The 12329-nt window shown below is 34.4% G+C and overlaps 2 protein-coding genes across 3 annotated transcripts; both read left to right on the top strand.

Moving 5' to 3' along the window:
- Positions 1 to 1949: 1949 nt before the first annotated feature.
- On the top strand, positions 1950 to 4081 carry LOC128015239 (pyridoxal phosphate phosphatase PHOSPHO2-like). Its single transcript, XM_052598917.1, has 2 exons — positions 1950 to 2038; positions 2173 to 4081. Exon 2 carries the CDS (start codon positions 2174 to 2176, stop codon positions 2897 to 2899), a length of 726 nt encoding a protein of 241 aa, XP_052454877.1. The 5' UTR covers positions 1950 to 2038; position 2173; the 3' UTR covers positions 2900 to 4081.
- A 627-nt stretch (positions 4082 to 4708) lies between these two features.
- LOC128015237 (lupus La protein-like) lies at positions 4709 to 10913 on the top strand. Of its 2 annotated transcripts, none has more exons than XM_052598915.1 (12): positions 4709 to 4821; positions 5313 to 5371; positions 5452 to 5555; positions 6200 to 6374; positions 6524 to 6631; positions 7372 to 7475; positions 7593 to 7664; positions 7736 to 7778; positions 7855 to 7992; positions 8743 to 8935; positions 9022 to 9138; positions 9922 to 10913. In XM_052598915.1, exons 2-12 carry the CDS (start codon positions 5315 to 5317, stop codon positions 10014 to 10016), a joined length of 1206 nt encoding a protein of 401 aa, XP_052454875.1. In that variant the 5' UTR covers positions 4709 to 4821; positions 5313 to 5314; the 3' UTR covers positions 10017 to 10913. The 2 variants fall into 2 exon arrangements, with proteins under 2 accessions (XP_052454875.1, XP_052454876.1); XM_052598916.1 differs by lacking the exon at positions 4709 to 4821 and adding an exon at positions 4937 to 4958.
- The last annotated feature ends 1416 nt before the right edge of the window (positions 10914 to 12329 follow it).

The following is a 12329-nucleotide window of genomic DNA, read 5'->3' as shown; positions in this document are numbered from 1 at the left end:
TTTTTTTTTTTTTTTTTCATTGATTTGTTTTAGATATTTTACACATTTCACCTGTTTTTAGATTTAGGTATTTTAACATTACAGTAAACCTTTATAATCATTATTAATTTCATAACACATTAAATGTAGCCTTTATTGAATATAAAGTGATTTTATTTTTCAGTTCTACCATTGTGTGTTAATTATTAGCATTTATATATATTTCATGCACTGCTCAGTTGTGAGATCAACGTATTTTTCTTCCATAACTTTTCTTTCAGATTTTTGGAAAGAAAAAACACATTGAAGGAAATGCATTGAAGATTTTAATTAGAAATTATTTCTTTAAAGGTAATCTTGAAAGTTTTCCCCTCAATACTGAACCAGTTCTTCACCTCAGTAGCACTTAAAACAACTTCACAGTTTTATTTCTATCTGTGCTCTGAAGATTTTTACACAAGGGTTTGTTTTAATATATAATTTGCCTAATTTGTAATAACTTTTTTTACCTAAACATATGAAATATTTTTTATAGAAATGGATTTCCAAAATACTCCATATTTCAATATTTCAACTAAATAAAAAGGGACATTGGAACCTGTCTTTTAAATTCTCTGTTCTCTTCTGGAAATGTACGAATATTTGCACATATTTAATCAGAAAATGCCTAATTTGCATATTTCTGAAAACAATAAGAAATGCATCAAACGATTTGAATAATCAATCTAACGATTATTACAGTTATTTGATTAATCTTCAATTACTTGACAGAATAATCGGTAGGCTTTGTTCTATTATTCTGCTCTTACAATTAGTTAAAATGCCGAGTTGTACATATTCTAACTAATTAATAAAACAAGGTAATCACGTCGGCTTACTATTGTACAATTAAATTTTTTTACAATAAAAATCTTTTTAAAAATTACAAATAGAAAAACACTATTGCTATATTCTTTTTCTATTCTATATGTTTTCTTTCCATCTGTTATATAATTAAAAAAAACACTTGTTACAGCACATTGCTCTTTTGTTGGTTTTAATTGATTTTTAAGTCGCTTAATTGGATAAAAGCATCTGCTAAATTTCTAAATGTAAATATATTTGGCACACAGAATGAGATGACAGAAAAACTTTCTCAATCACCATTTAAATAAATGAAGAAGTACTTGACTGAATGAATGATGCATCATTCTGCATGCCATCTTTAGTAAGTCATAAAGTGCGAAGACATTTCATTTTCGATAAATTATTTTCTTCACAACATTAGCTCGCTTAAAACACCATATATATACACGTGATGTGACTGGAGTTCCAAATGCAGAAATGGTGCAAACTTATCCACATCGCTATGTTAATGCTTTCTTAACTAATGTCATTTTTTTGTGTGTTTATTTCGATAATGAGATGAAAGCTTGCAGCACATGTCATTTTTATAAATCAGTTTACACTGCTTTTATCTGACTCAGCTCGCGGAGTCTGTCCTCTGGAGACTGGAGCTGGTCAAACCGCGTTATTGCAGGCTCTTTTACATTAAGTCATATGAGATCAATCCACTACTCGACAACAAAAACATTTGTCGACTTTTTTTATTATATTAAATATTATATAATGTCTACTAATCTTTTCAGCCCTGATTGTAATACAAAACAGTTGTCTTAATGTATTGATTAATCAGTTATGGTGTTATCTTTTTTTCCCTCTTGTATTCATGCTTGATATCTGAATGTGTGGTATTATTTAATAGATTTATGACTCTACTATTCAAAAATATTTTACTAGCAGTGTCTATATTTCAAGTAGATAGACAATTCCGTTCCCATTCGAAATAAACTGATTCACTTTTTTTAAATGAATGACTTATTGGAAACAGAAAGCAAGGATGACCCAAATGCTTACGATTCGAGTGACCAATCGGAGCGTCGCAAGAAGTTTGAGTGGCGTGAGCGGCGGCCTATCAGAGACGAGCCATCGCTTGAGGGGGGATGACTCATCATGCTTTGTGTTATAAGCAAGTGAATCGCTAACGAAGTAAAATAACTCAGTCAAGCTGCAGCTTCAGGTTAGTGTATATTTGATTTGTTTGCATGCATCTCGTTACTTTACGTTTTGATAAAGATATGTTGAATATCGAACATCTGTTTGTCGGTCATTATGTGTTATGTTTATTTAATTATTTATTTATTTTTTGCACAGGATGAAGACCTTAGTAGTGTTCGACTTCGATCACACTATAGTGGATGACAACAGCGACACATGGGTGATCCGCTCCGCTCCTGAGCAGACGTTACCGGACTGGCTGAAGAAGTCCTACCAGAGAGGCCGCTGGACCGAGTACATGGCTCGAGTCTTGACCTACATCGGTGACCAGTCCGTGCAGCCGGAGCACATGCGCGCGGTGATGGAGAGCATCCCGTTCACCGACGGCATGATCGAGCTCCTGACCTTCATATCTGACAACAAGAAAGACATCGACTGCATCATAATCTCCGATTCCAACAGCATCTTCATAGACTGGGTTTTGCATGCATCAGGGTTGAAGTCTGCTGTGGATGACGTCTTCACCAACCCTGCCAGCATCGATGCGCGCGGCTACATGACCTTGCGCTGCTTCCACGCGCATGACTGCCAGCACTGTCCTGTAAACCTGTGCAAGAGGAGGGTGCTGCATGATTTCAAAGAGAAGCAAGCTAAGGCTGGTGTGCATTACGAGAGGATTTGCTATATAGGAGATGGAGGAAATGACTTTTGCCCCATTAAAGAATTGAAAGAAGGGGATATTGCAATGCCTAGGAAAGGATTCACCCTTGAGAAACTGTTGTGCAAAGCCCTTTCAGAAGGTTCAGAATCACTCCCGGCGAAAATCATGCCCTGGGCTAGTGGCAATGAAATCCTCAGGGAACTAAGAGCTCTGATTGAGTAATGTAGTATTGTAACCAGTATTGTAACTAACTTCAGTCTCACTGAACTAAATGAATAGCACGTTTATTCTGCAGTAAGTGCATTATGTGCATCCTACTATAGCTCACTTCCCCCTTGGACTACTTGATAAACTAATTTGGGCATGGTGTAATATCTGTCACAATTAAGTTTACGTTTTGGTAGCGGTGCACATTTTAAAATGTAATTTTTTAGCAGATTTACATCTAATTGTCATTGAGATTTAAATCATAAAATAAGCTCACTCTTTGGATTTATATAACAAATAATTTAACAGTTTGAGGTGCTTAATATTGAATTCATTGAGGTTTGCTGCAGAACGTTAAAATGAACAAATGTAAATGTGTTAACATGCTAGCTAAATATTTATTCCAAAATATGCATGATGAAAAATACTATGCCAATAAATACAATTATGGTCATGAATTAATGCAGCCTGAATGGGAAACTGCAGTTTGGTACGACTATATAGTTTAATATTTCAATGCAGAAGATAGAAAAATGGATCATATTAGTATTAATGCCAACCCTAATCTTCTTGTTAGTACCATATATATAGTGGACCCCAAAAGTCTCCAAGACTTTTTATTTTAGAATTATATATTTAAAAAATTATATATATTATTGATATTTAAAAATTACAAATAAACAAGATAAAAGTAGTTGCATAAGAAAATTTACCTTACAAATTGTCAGAAATTGAAAATTAATTTCCTATTAATTTTTCTGGCATTATTATTACTGAAGCACTTACATTTTTTATTTATTTTCAGATTGTCAGTTTGGTCTCAGACTTTTGGACTGGACAGTTTGTTTCAGTGATGTTTCTAAAGAGTCCTGGTAACAGCAGTTTGGGATGACTTTATATCAACAGTTTTGTGAATGTTTGTTTCTGAATGAGCTTGATGGGCATTATACATGCAGCCTGAGTCTTGATTCGGACTATTGTATTGAAAGCAGATGGATGAAAGGAGAACAAAGACTCTAGTACTGGTTTATAAATGCCAGAGAAGCTTGCATGTCAGAAAAGTTATATTCTCCTCAACTCAGACCTTGTTCCTGTTAATATTTACAACAAATATTGTGTCCTTTGTACTTGTGTCACACAGTCCATTCACATGTTTAGTGTCTGATTATAAAGGAATAAATGAATTACCCAGCCTAAGTTATGGCTTGCATTTTGTTTCTTTGAATAAATGATTGCATCTGAAATGGAAGTTAAATAAAAAATAAATAGCAGTCATAATATAATGAAGTTGATGATGTTATTAAGCAACAGGATCTGGCAGCACAGACCTCTTAATCTAAACCATTAGTTAATTACAGGTTATATGATGTGTTTTTTCATGCAGCCAGCTTATTGCTTTTGCATTGCAAAAGGTTGTGGGTTCGATTCCCAGCGACCACATGTTAGGTAAAAAATGTTAGCCTGAATGCACTGTAAGTTGCTTTGGATAAAAGTGTCTGCTAAATGTATACATTATATATATATATATATATATATATATATATATATATATATATATATATATATATGTGTGTGTGTGTGTGTGTATGTGTATGTGTGTGTGTGTGTGTGTGCAATATTCCAATATTCTTTTACTGAAATGACACATTTCAAATAAAATGCATGAAACACCTTTTAATAAATCGCCTGTTTTAGTTTAGTAGTAGTACATAGTAGCATGGTAAAACTAATGAAGTAATTTTAAATCGTTGAAAAAAAAAAAAGAGCTGCTCAACGTTTATGTAAAAAAATACAACAGTCAGGATATGAACTCTCTTTCCCATGATCCTCCCCGGTCTCTGCGTGACGTCATAACACCGCGACGCCAACCCCACGCTTCACGTTCGGAGAGCGTTTGGTGTGGTGTTTGATTGAGATTAGCCAGAATCAAAACGCAGGTAAAGTGAGTTTGGTGTTTTTGCGATCTGCTGGTTTTTCTGTTGTTTACAGTGTTGCAGTGCTTCAAACAGCAAAGAAACACAGCAATGACAGATTGGGCGCGCGATGTTTGTTTAGTGTCCTCCTTTAACATGTGGTGCGTGCGGCGTAAATTGCTTTATACAGATTATAACAACTATTGACTGAATTAATAAGCTACAGAGAGATGATTTTTTAGTGCTATTTACCAATGGATTTATTGACTTCAACAGTCAGCAACACTCCGTTTAAAACAGAAGCTGAATGCAACACGTGCTTTGACAATCACACACTTCAGTTCACACACATTTTTCATCAGTTTTTTACTTAAACTGTTATGCTGATAATATAGGTTTGTGTTGTTAATTTTATACAAAAGTACAAAACATAAACATTTTAAATGCTTACAGACTTTATAGAAAGAAAGGCAAAAATATTCATATTCATTATTATCTATTTCTCATCCTAACAGAGATGGCAGACAATCAGGAAATGTCTCTTTTGGAGAAGAAGGTGGTGGAACAGATTGAGGTGAGATGATGAGCGTCATTAATAGGTTTATTTTCTCATTCAAATGACTGACATGAATGTCAATGTTTCTGTGTGTTCAGTATTATTTTGGGGACCACAATCTCCCTCGAGACAAGTTTCTGAAGGAGCAGCTGCAGTTAGATGATGGCTGGGTCACTCTGGAGACAATGCTGAAGTTTAACAGGTAACACATTACAAGAGAAATGCTTATGCAAATGTCAAAATGAAAACAGAGTTTCCAGAGTTTTCACTCTTTCACAAATTAAGTCCATTAAAAGAGTGTTAAATAGACCAGCAAGTCTTTATTTTGTAGAGTAATGACGTTGTGTTCAAAATATATTTTCTTAAAACAAGAAACATTTAGTTTATATGCAAGATAAAGATATCAAGTCTGAGGAATTGAACATAATTAAGGGAGTTTATGCTTAAAAGTAGGAATAAAAAGACATTTGCACTGGAAAATAAAATATTGAGGAAGACCATCATGTAAAAGAGTAAAAAGCAATGAAGATTGTTTTCAAACGCTGACGTGTTGGTATTACAATTAATTGTGTGTGCATTTAGAGAACATACAGATATTGTATTCCCTTCAGTTTATTCCTCAAGTTTAATTTATCTGGTCTTAAAGAGACATAAAACCTGCAGAAACTCTGAATAATTTGTGTTTTCTTGGATTCAGTGAACTGTTTTTGCATGCAAAAAAGAGCTAGTAATTAGAAATGTATTACTTTTTTAAAATAACACTCCACACACATCAGTTCACGTAGCTTTGGGCATCAGGGTTTTTTCTGCTGTTGTGTTCGTCTCATGTTGTGTTGGTCCTCACAGACTGAAGAGTCTCACGTCAGACGCAGCTCTTATTGTGGAGTCGCTGCAGAAGTCTAAAACAGGTCTCCTGGAGATCAGCGAGGACAAAACCAAAATAAGACGAAATCCCAACAAACCTCTCCCAGAGGACAACGAGGAATACAGGGATGCGCTCAAACACAAATCTATCTACATGGTGAGTGAACATAAAGTCCCCATTTCACAAACAGCTTATAAAAGCATTTTAACATTTGATCTTGTCCTGTTTGTATTCTTGGACACTAGTGTTTTTGTCAGCCCACTTGTTTCTGTTGGTTGACTGATGTCAATGCTTGAACTCAACAGAAAGGTTTTCCTCTTGAAACCACACTGGACGAGATTAAAGAGTGGTTTGCAGATAAATGCACGGTCGAGAACATCTACATGAGGAAAGGAGTGCAGAAGACTTTCAAAGTAAGGCTTTTAAAGTGTAAGAGCTCTTAAAGTGACACAATAAGAAAACCATTTGGGCAAATATATTTCAAAAAGAAAAATGCAGGAAATGCTTTTTTTTTTTTTTTTTAAGCCATCAGTAGTCATACCAGTGTTATTTTAGTATTATTAATATGCTGTTATTGTATTTATTAATATTTTGAATGTCATTAAAATTTTATTTTTAGATTTAAGTTTGTTCCTTGTTGTAATTTTTCTATTTAGCATTAATGTAATTTTTAATAAGTGAGGTAGATTTTTTTTATTTTGAGCATTCATTTAATTTTTTATAATTTAGGTACACTGTAAAATAAATAAAACCGATAATTGTAATACAATTTACAAAAAATAGTATTTCAGACTTCAAAATTTCATTTTAATATTTCATTTAATATATCACCATTTCTTTGAAGTTAACAGTTTCTGCATTAAGGTGTTTTTTTTATTGTAGTTCATTGTACTTCAATAGTATTTTATTTTATGTATTTGCCAAGACCAATTTTTTTATGTTGGTTTTTTATTTCAGCTCTGTTTCAATTAATGAAAAGAAATGTCTTTTTTTTTTTTTTCTTTTTTTTTTTTTTAAGTTCAAAACAACGGGAAAAATAAGATTACAGAACTTTAAAACTGTACTTAGTATAGGAAATCTATCTCACTTTTGAGTAAAATATAAATGTTGTGTCTAACTAATCAATTCTTCCTGTTTCTGTTGCGGTCTGCAGGGATCGATCTTTGTGGTTTTAGCATCTGAAGAAGCTGCCAAGGCTTGTGTGGAGCGCACTGATGTCAAAGAGTACAAAGGGAACGAGATAATCGTCATGATGAAGTAAGTTTTTCAGAGTCCTGTCCGTCTTTTCTCTGAGCATTGCGTGTTTTCTTAGTAGCTGAATGGCTTTGAATATACTGGTCTGAGAGTTATGTTAACCTTTAACCTCGTCTGTAGAGAGGCCTACTTTTCTAAAAAGTTTGCTGAGAGGAAGCAGAATCGTGTGGAAGCAAAAGCTAAAGCAAAAAGGTAATTCACAACACCTCTTTCAACAAAAAAGTGAGATGAAAAATGTTATAATTGGAAAATGTGCATTTCAGTGAAAAGGAGGGCAAGCAGAAACAAGCTGAAGAAGAAGAGCTGGTGAGTTCTCGCGCAGAGACGCAAATGTTCTCAGACGTGACGGTTTATAACAAGTGTGGCTCTTCTGTTTACCCAGAAATCCCTGAATGATCAGAAAGGCTGTCTGCTGAAGTTCTCCGGTGAGTTGGGTCAGACCTCGAGAGAGGATTTCCACGAGATCTTCTCCAATCATGCTCGGATCAAATGGATTGATTTCACCAGAGGAGCTAAAGAGGTGAGGAATGAACATCTTCACATTCAAGTCTAGACAACATTATTTATTGGATGTTTGCTTAATCAGTTTGTAAAATAGCATTTTATCTGGTGTTGTAATGTTGTAAGTTAAAGAGGCACACACATGTGCAAACAATCATATTTTAAAATAATTAAATATATTGATATCATTTTAAATTGTACATGTAAATGGTTTTGTAAATGTATATATTTTTGTTTTTTTCTCTTCTGTTCACCAAATCTGCATTGTTTGGTAAAAACAGTAATAATGTCTATTTTGTATATTGTGTATTTAAAAAAAAAAACGTTTTGTATATTGTTATTTCCTGTTTTCTTGTAACTCATTCTATTTGAAGCTTCTGTCACCGAAAACAAATTCCTCTTATGTATAAACCTGACAATAAAGCTCTTTCTGATTCTGATTTTGTTTCTGATGTTATAACAACTTGAAAAAAACTCCTTTCTAATTGAATACATTTTAAGATTTCTAATTTGAATGTTTCAGCATCATAACTCCTTCAGAAATCATTCTAATGTGCTGATTTGCTGCTCCAGAAACATTTCTGATTATCAATGTTGAACACATTTTTTTTTTTTTTTTTTGATTCTTTGAAACTTATTGAATCTTTAACAATTCAAAATGTTTCTTGACATGCTTTCTTAAAAAAAAAAAAAAAAAAGTAGCTCCCAGCCTCCATCAGCAGAAGGAGTTATCTCCTTCATTAACTTCTGTCTTTGATATCCTCCTCAGGGCACGATCCTGTTCCACTCGAGCGCCCAGGAGGCCCTGCAGAAGGTCCGAGAGGCTCACGGAGGACAGGACCCCAAGGTTAAAGAGCAGGATCTTCAGTGGGAGGTACTGGAGGGAGACGTAGAAATGGAGACGCTGAAGAAAATCATCGAGGATCAGCAGGAGTCCCTGAACAAACGTAAAGGAGGCCGAGGTAATCCAGAGGACACAGTTAACACATTCAGGTGTCTGAGTCTCCCCATTGAACACAATGTGCCACGGCGTGTCCTGTGAGTGCAGGAGGTCACAGGGGTCGTGGAAGAGGCAGAGGAGGACGCAGAGACCGAGGAGGAAGAGAACAGACCCAGTTCAAGGGAAAGAAGACCAAGTTTGAAAGTGATGACGAGGGAGATGAAGGTAAAAGGGCTTTTCTTTTCCCCTTGATTGATGACAAACACACTGACAGACTGCTGTCGAAACAACTTCCACTCTGACACGTATACTTACAATTAATTAATTAAACATGAAGTTTTTATTATAATATTATAGTTTTAAATACATATTTTCATTTTTCTTTGCCACCAAGTTTTTATGGCGGGTAGTTTTTGTCATTTAAAAAAAAAAAGACATTTAAAGGTGATGTACTTATGACATAGTCTGGCAAAACTTATTATTCGTTTAAACTACAATCATTTTTATAACTATCAGCATAGTGCCGCAGCTGCCGCTTTTTTTTTTCTTCAGCTAAGTGAAACTCATTTAATTCATTTTATTATTTTATAGAGAAAACAGATATTATATATTTGTACTAATATTGATAAAATCAATTTTAATTATATATATATATATACACACACACACACACACACACACACACACACACATATCCCTGAAGCACAAAAGCAGTCTTAAGTCTCTGGGGTATATTTTGTAGCAATAGCCAAAAAAATCTTTTAGGTCCAAATTATCGATTTGTTTTTCTTTTACGCCAGAAAATCATTAGGATACTAAGAAAGATCATGTTCCATGAAGATATTTTGTACATTTCTTACAGTAAATGTCAAAACTTAATTTTTGATTTGTAATATGCATTGCTTTTTTTGCACCCTCAGATTCCAGATTTTCAAATAGTTGTATCTCGACCAAATCTCATATATATATATATATAAGAAAACAGTAATGTATTCTCTTCTTCTACAGAGCAAGCCAGTCAAAAGAAGAGACCTCTCGACTCAAATGGGGAAGATAATGAAGAGCCAGCTTCCAAACAAGTGAAAAGCGAGAACGGATCTTAAGGGCAAATAACTGTGGCCTTATTTTTCTATAGTAGATGTTCCCTAGAATCAAGAAACCTGGAAAATGCTTTCTCAGACCACTTCCTGCAGTTTCAACCGCTGCACAAAAGCTTAACGCCACACTTCTTCTCCCCCAAAACTGAAAAGGGCATTTTCTTTCTTTGAAGAAAACATACTGGAAGCCTTGATGTTTTTTATTTATATGCCAAACACACTTAAGATTGTTGGTATGATTTAAGATCTCATCTGCAACTCTGTAAATGTGTCCTTTTCTATATCCATTCATCTTAACCTGTGAGCTAGAAGCACTTCTGTAACTCTTGACATCTTTGTGTTTTTCATTCCTTGAGTGCTGACGGTCTGCAGAATCTGCAACGTTTGTGTTTTCAGCATAATCAAGGAGCTGATTATCAGATCTGACAGCATTTGTTAAATGCAATACTCCATTATTGTAGAAATGTTTGAGATTTATAAGTGAATTTAAGGTTTTGACTGTCTGAATTTTTAGTCATTTTCCATTATTTTCACCTGCAAGATTGTTCCATAGCTTTTGTCACTTGCACAAACCTAACATACGGTAATAAGTGTGTGTGTTATCCTTGTTTCTTGTTATACGTTGCTGTGAGGTTGCTTTGAGTGGTTACCGAGGCATGTAGATGTGGAGGGGTTTTATTAAGGATTCGTTTTGACTGAATTTTTTTAAAATCATATTTTCTTTATCACAGCAATGGAAACATATCTCTTAATCTAAAGTGCTGTTTTACATGCTTCATATTTACTCAGTCAGGGCTTCAACAAGCACTCGTTGTTATTTTTCCTTGTTTTTTACTGTCTCCTATCTGTTGAGATTAAGATTACACAAATTTAGAAATTCAATAAAGGTCTTGAAAATCCAAATGGTGATCATCTATGTGGTTTTGCATGCGAGATTGTCATTTTTGATGCAGTAATCGTGGCATCATACTTGAATTGATGAATATTATTTATTTTAAATGAATACTATTGCAGTTGAACAGGTCTTGCAACTTTCCAATTATGTAATTTTCTTGTTTTTAGTACACTCTTAGATACATTTACTTGAGATATAAAATGATGCAAGAGGTCTGGTTTTCTTAGAAGTTTAACAAACTTGATGAGTTTATGCTTAAAGCAAAATTAAGATTATGAATTAAAAAGTAATGAACACCTGTTGAAATGTTGATAAGCACACTGAAATTGTGTTTCCTTCAATTTATTCATTAAAGTGTTACGTTTACCATCACAACACCTGCAGAAATCCTGGATTAAATTAAGCAGGCTAAATACAATAATATATTTATTTTGTAAATGAAACAAAAGTAAGGAATTGATATTGAAATCTGTATACATATCTGTATGTCACAGCACAAACACTGAAACATCATTATGATCATCAATGATTTGAGAGTAAAAATGTAAAGCTCAATGTCTTCTAGAGGTTAACATTTGAGCTGAATTATTATTGTGATACCAGTGTGCATCCAGCAGAGGGCGTCATGCCTCCATCTAAGTGCCCAACATGTAAACCTCAAGATGTTTCACTGCAGTTTTTGCATGTTAAATTCAGGTTTTGCTTTGCGTCCTTTAATGTTCCTGACGAGTAGAATGCAAATACTTCTATCTGTGGTGTTTTCCCTTTGGTGCAATGGCACTGTTGGGAAGCAAACAAAATTTCCAGTAAACTGGTGTTGATCCTCGGCTTACTGCATCAGCGAATTGTAGCTCCTTTTTTTGTGAAATCTTGACCTGTTTTACATGTCCATATTATGTCTAGATGTTCATACCAGTGTGGAAACCTTTTGTATACTGGCTGAAAAGATACTCCAAGTTAATCTAAAGTCAGGAATGTCAGGCTTGGGCAGAATCGCTCTAGTAACATGCAGAGTTTTGCATGTGCAAATATAATTAATATTTGTTAAGTTATTTCTTTGTAGTCACACTGCAACAATCTGATTGTTATTTTAATTTCTCCCAGTTAAGATGCATATGAAATGTCCTAGATTTGTTCTGTTTTCTCCTATTTTCCCTTTTTTTTTGACATCATTTGAAATGGAGCAGCTCACAGTTTTCATATCATGCATGCACACAGGTCTTCATGCAAAGGTGCACGCTCTATTGTCACATGCACAAGCAGCAACATGCATGTCAATGATTGTCCCTGGTGTCTCTCAATGTCTGCAGAACCTGAAAGTCAAACATTCGAATGTGACACCAAAACTGCTGCTGTTCAACGCACATAGTGCATGTCCTGTGAAATGAATGGCAATGGGTTTACGATCTTTTACAGAGATACCG

This window comes from Carassius gibelio, chromosome A6, assembly GCF_023724105.1.
Source record: "Carassius gibelio isolate Cgi1373 ecotype wild population from Czech Republic chromosome A6, carGib1.2-hapl.c, whole genome shotgun sequence".
NCBI lineage: Eukaryota > Metazoa > Chordata > Actinopteri > Cypriniformes > Cyprinidae > Carassius > Carassius gibelio.
Note: the sequence above shows the minus strand (reverse complement) of the source record. Positions and strands in the feature narration are given on the sequence as shown.

What these genes read in the sequence shown, in the direction of transcription:
- LOC128015239 (XM_052598917.1), top strand. Translation starts at nt 2,174, where the DNA reads ATGAAGACCTTAGTAGTGTTCGACTTCGATCACACTATAGTGGATGAC.
- LOC128015237 (XM_052598915.1), top strand. Translation starts at nt 5,315, where the DNA reads ATGGCAGACAATCAGGAAATGTCTCTTTTGGAGAAGAAGGTGGTGGAA. An exon ending in AAGCTGAAGAAGAAGAGCTG is followed by an intron (nt 7,779 to 7,854) that starts GTGAGTTCTCGC and finishes CTGTTTACCCAG; the next exon opens with AAATCCCTGAATGATCAGAA. An exon ending in TCACCAGAGGAGCTAAAGAG is followed by an intron (nt 7,993 to 8,742) that starts GTGAGGAATGAA and finishes TATCCTCCTCAG; the next exon opens with GGCACGATCCTGTTCCACTC.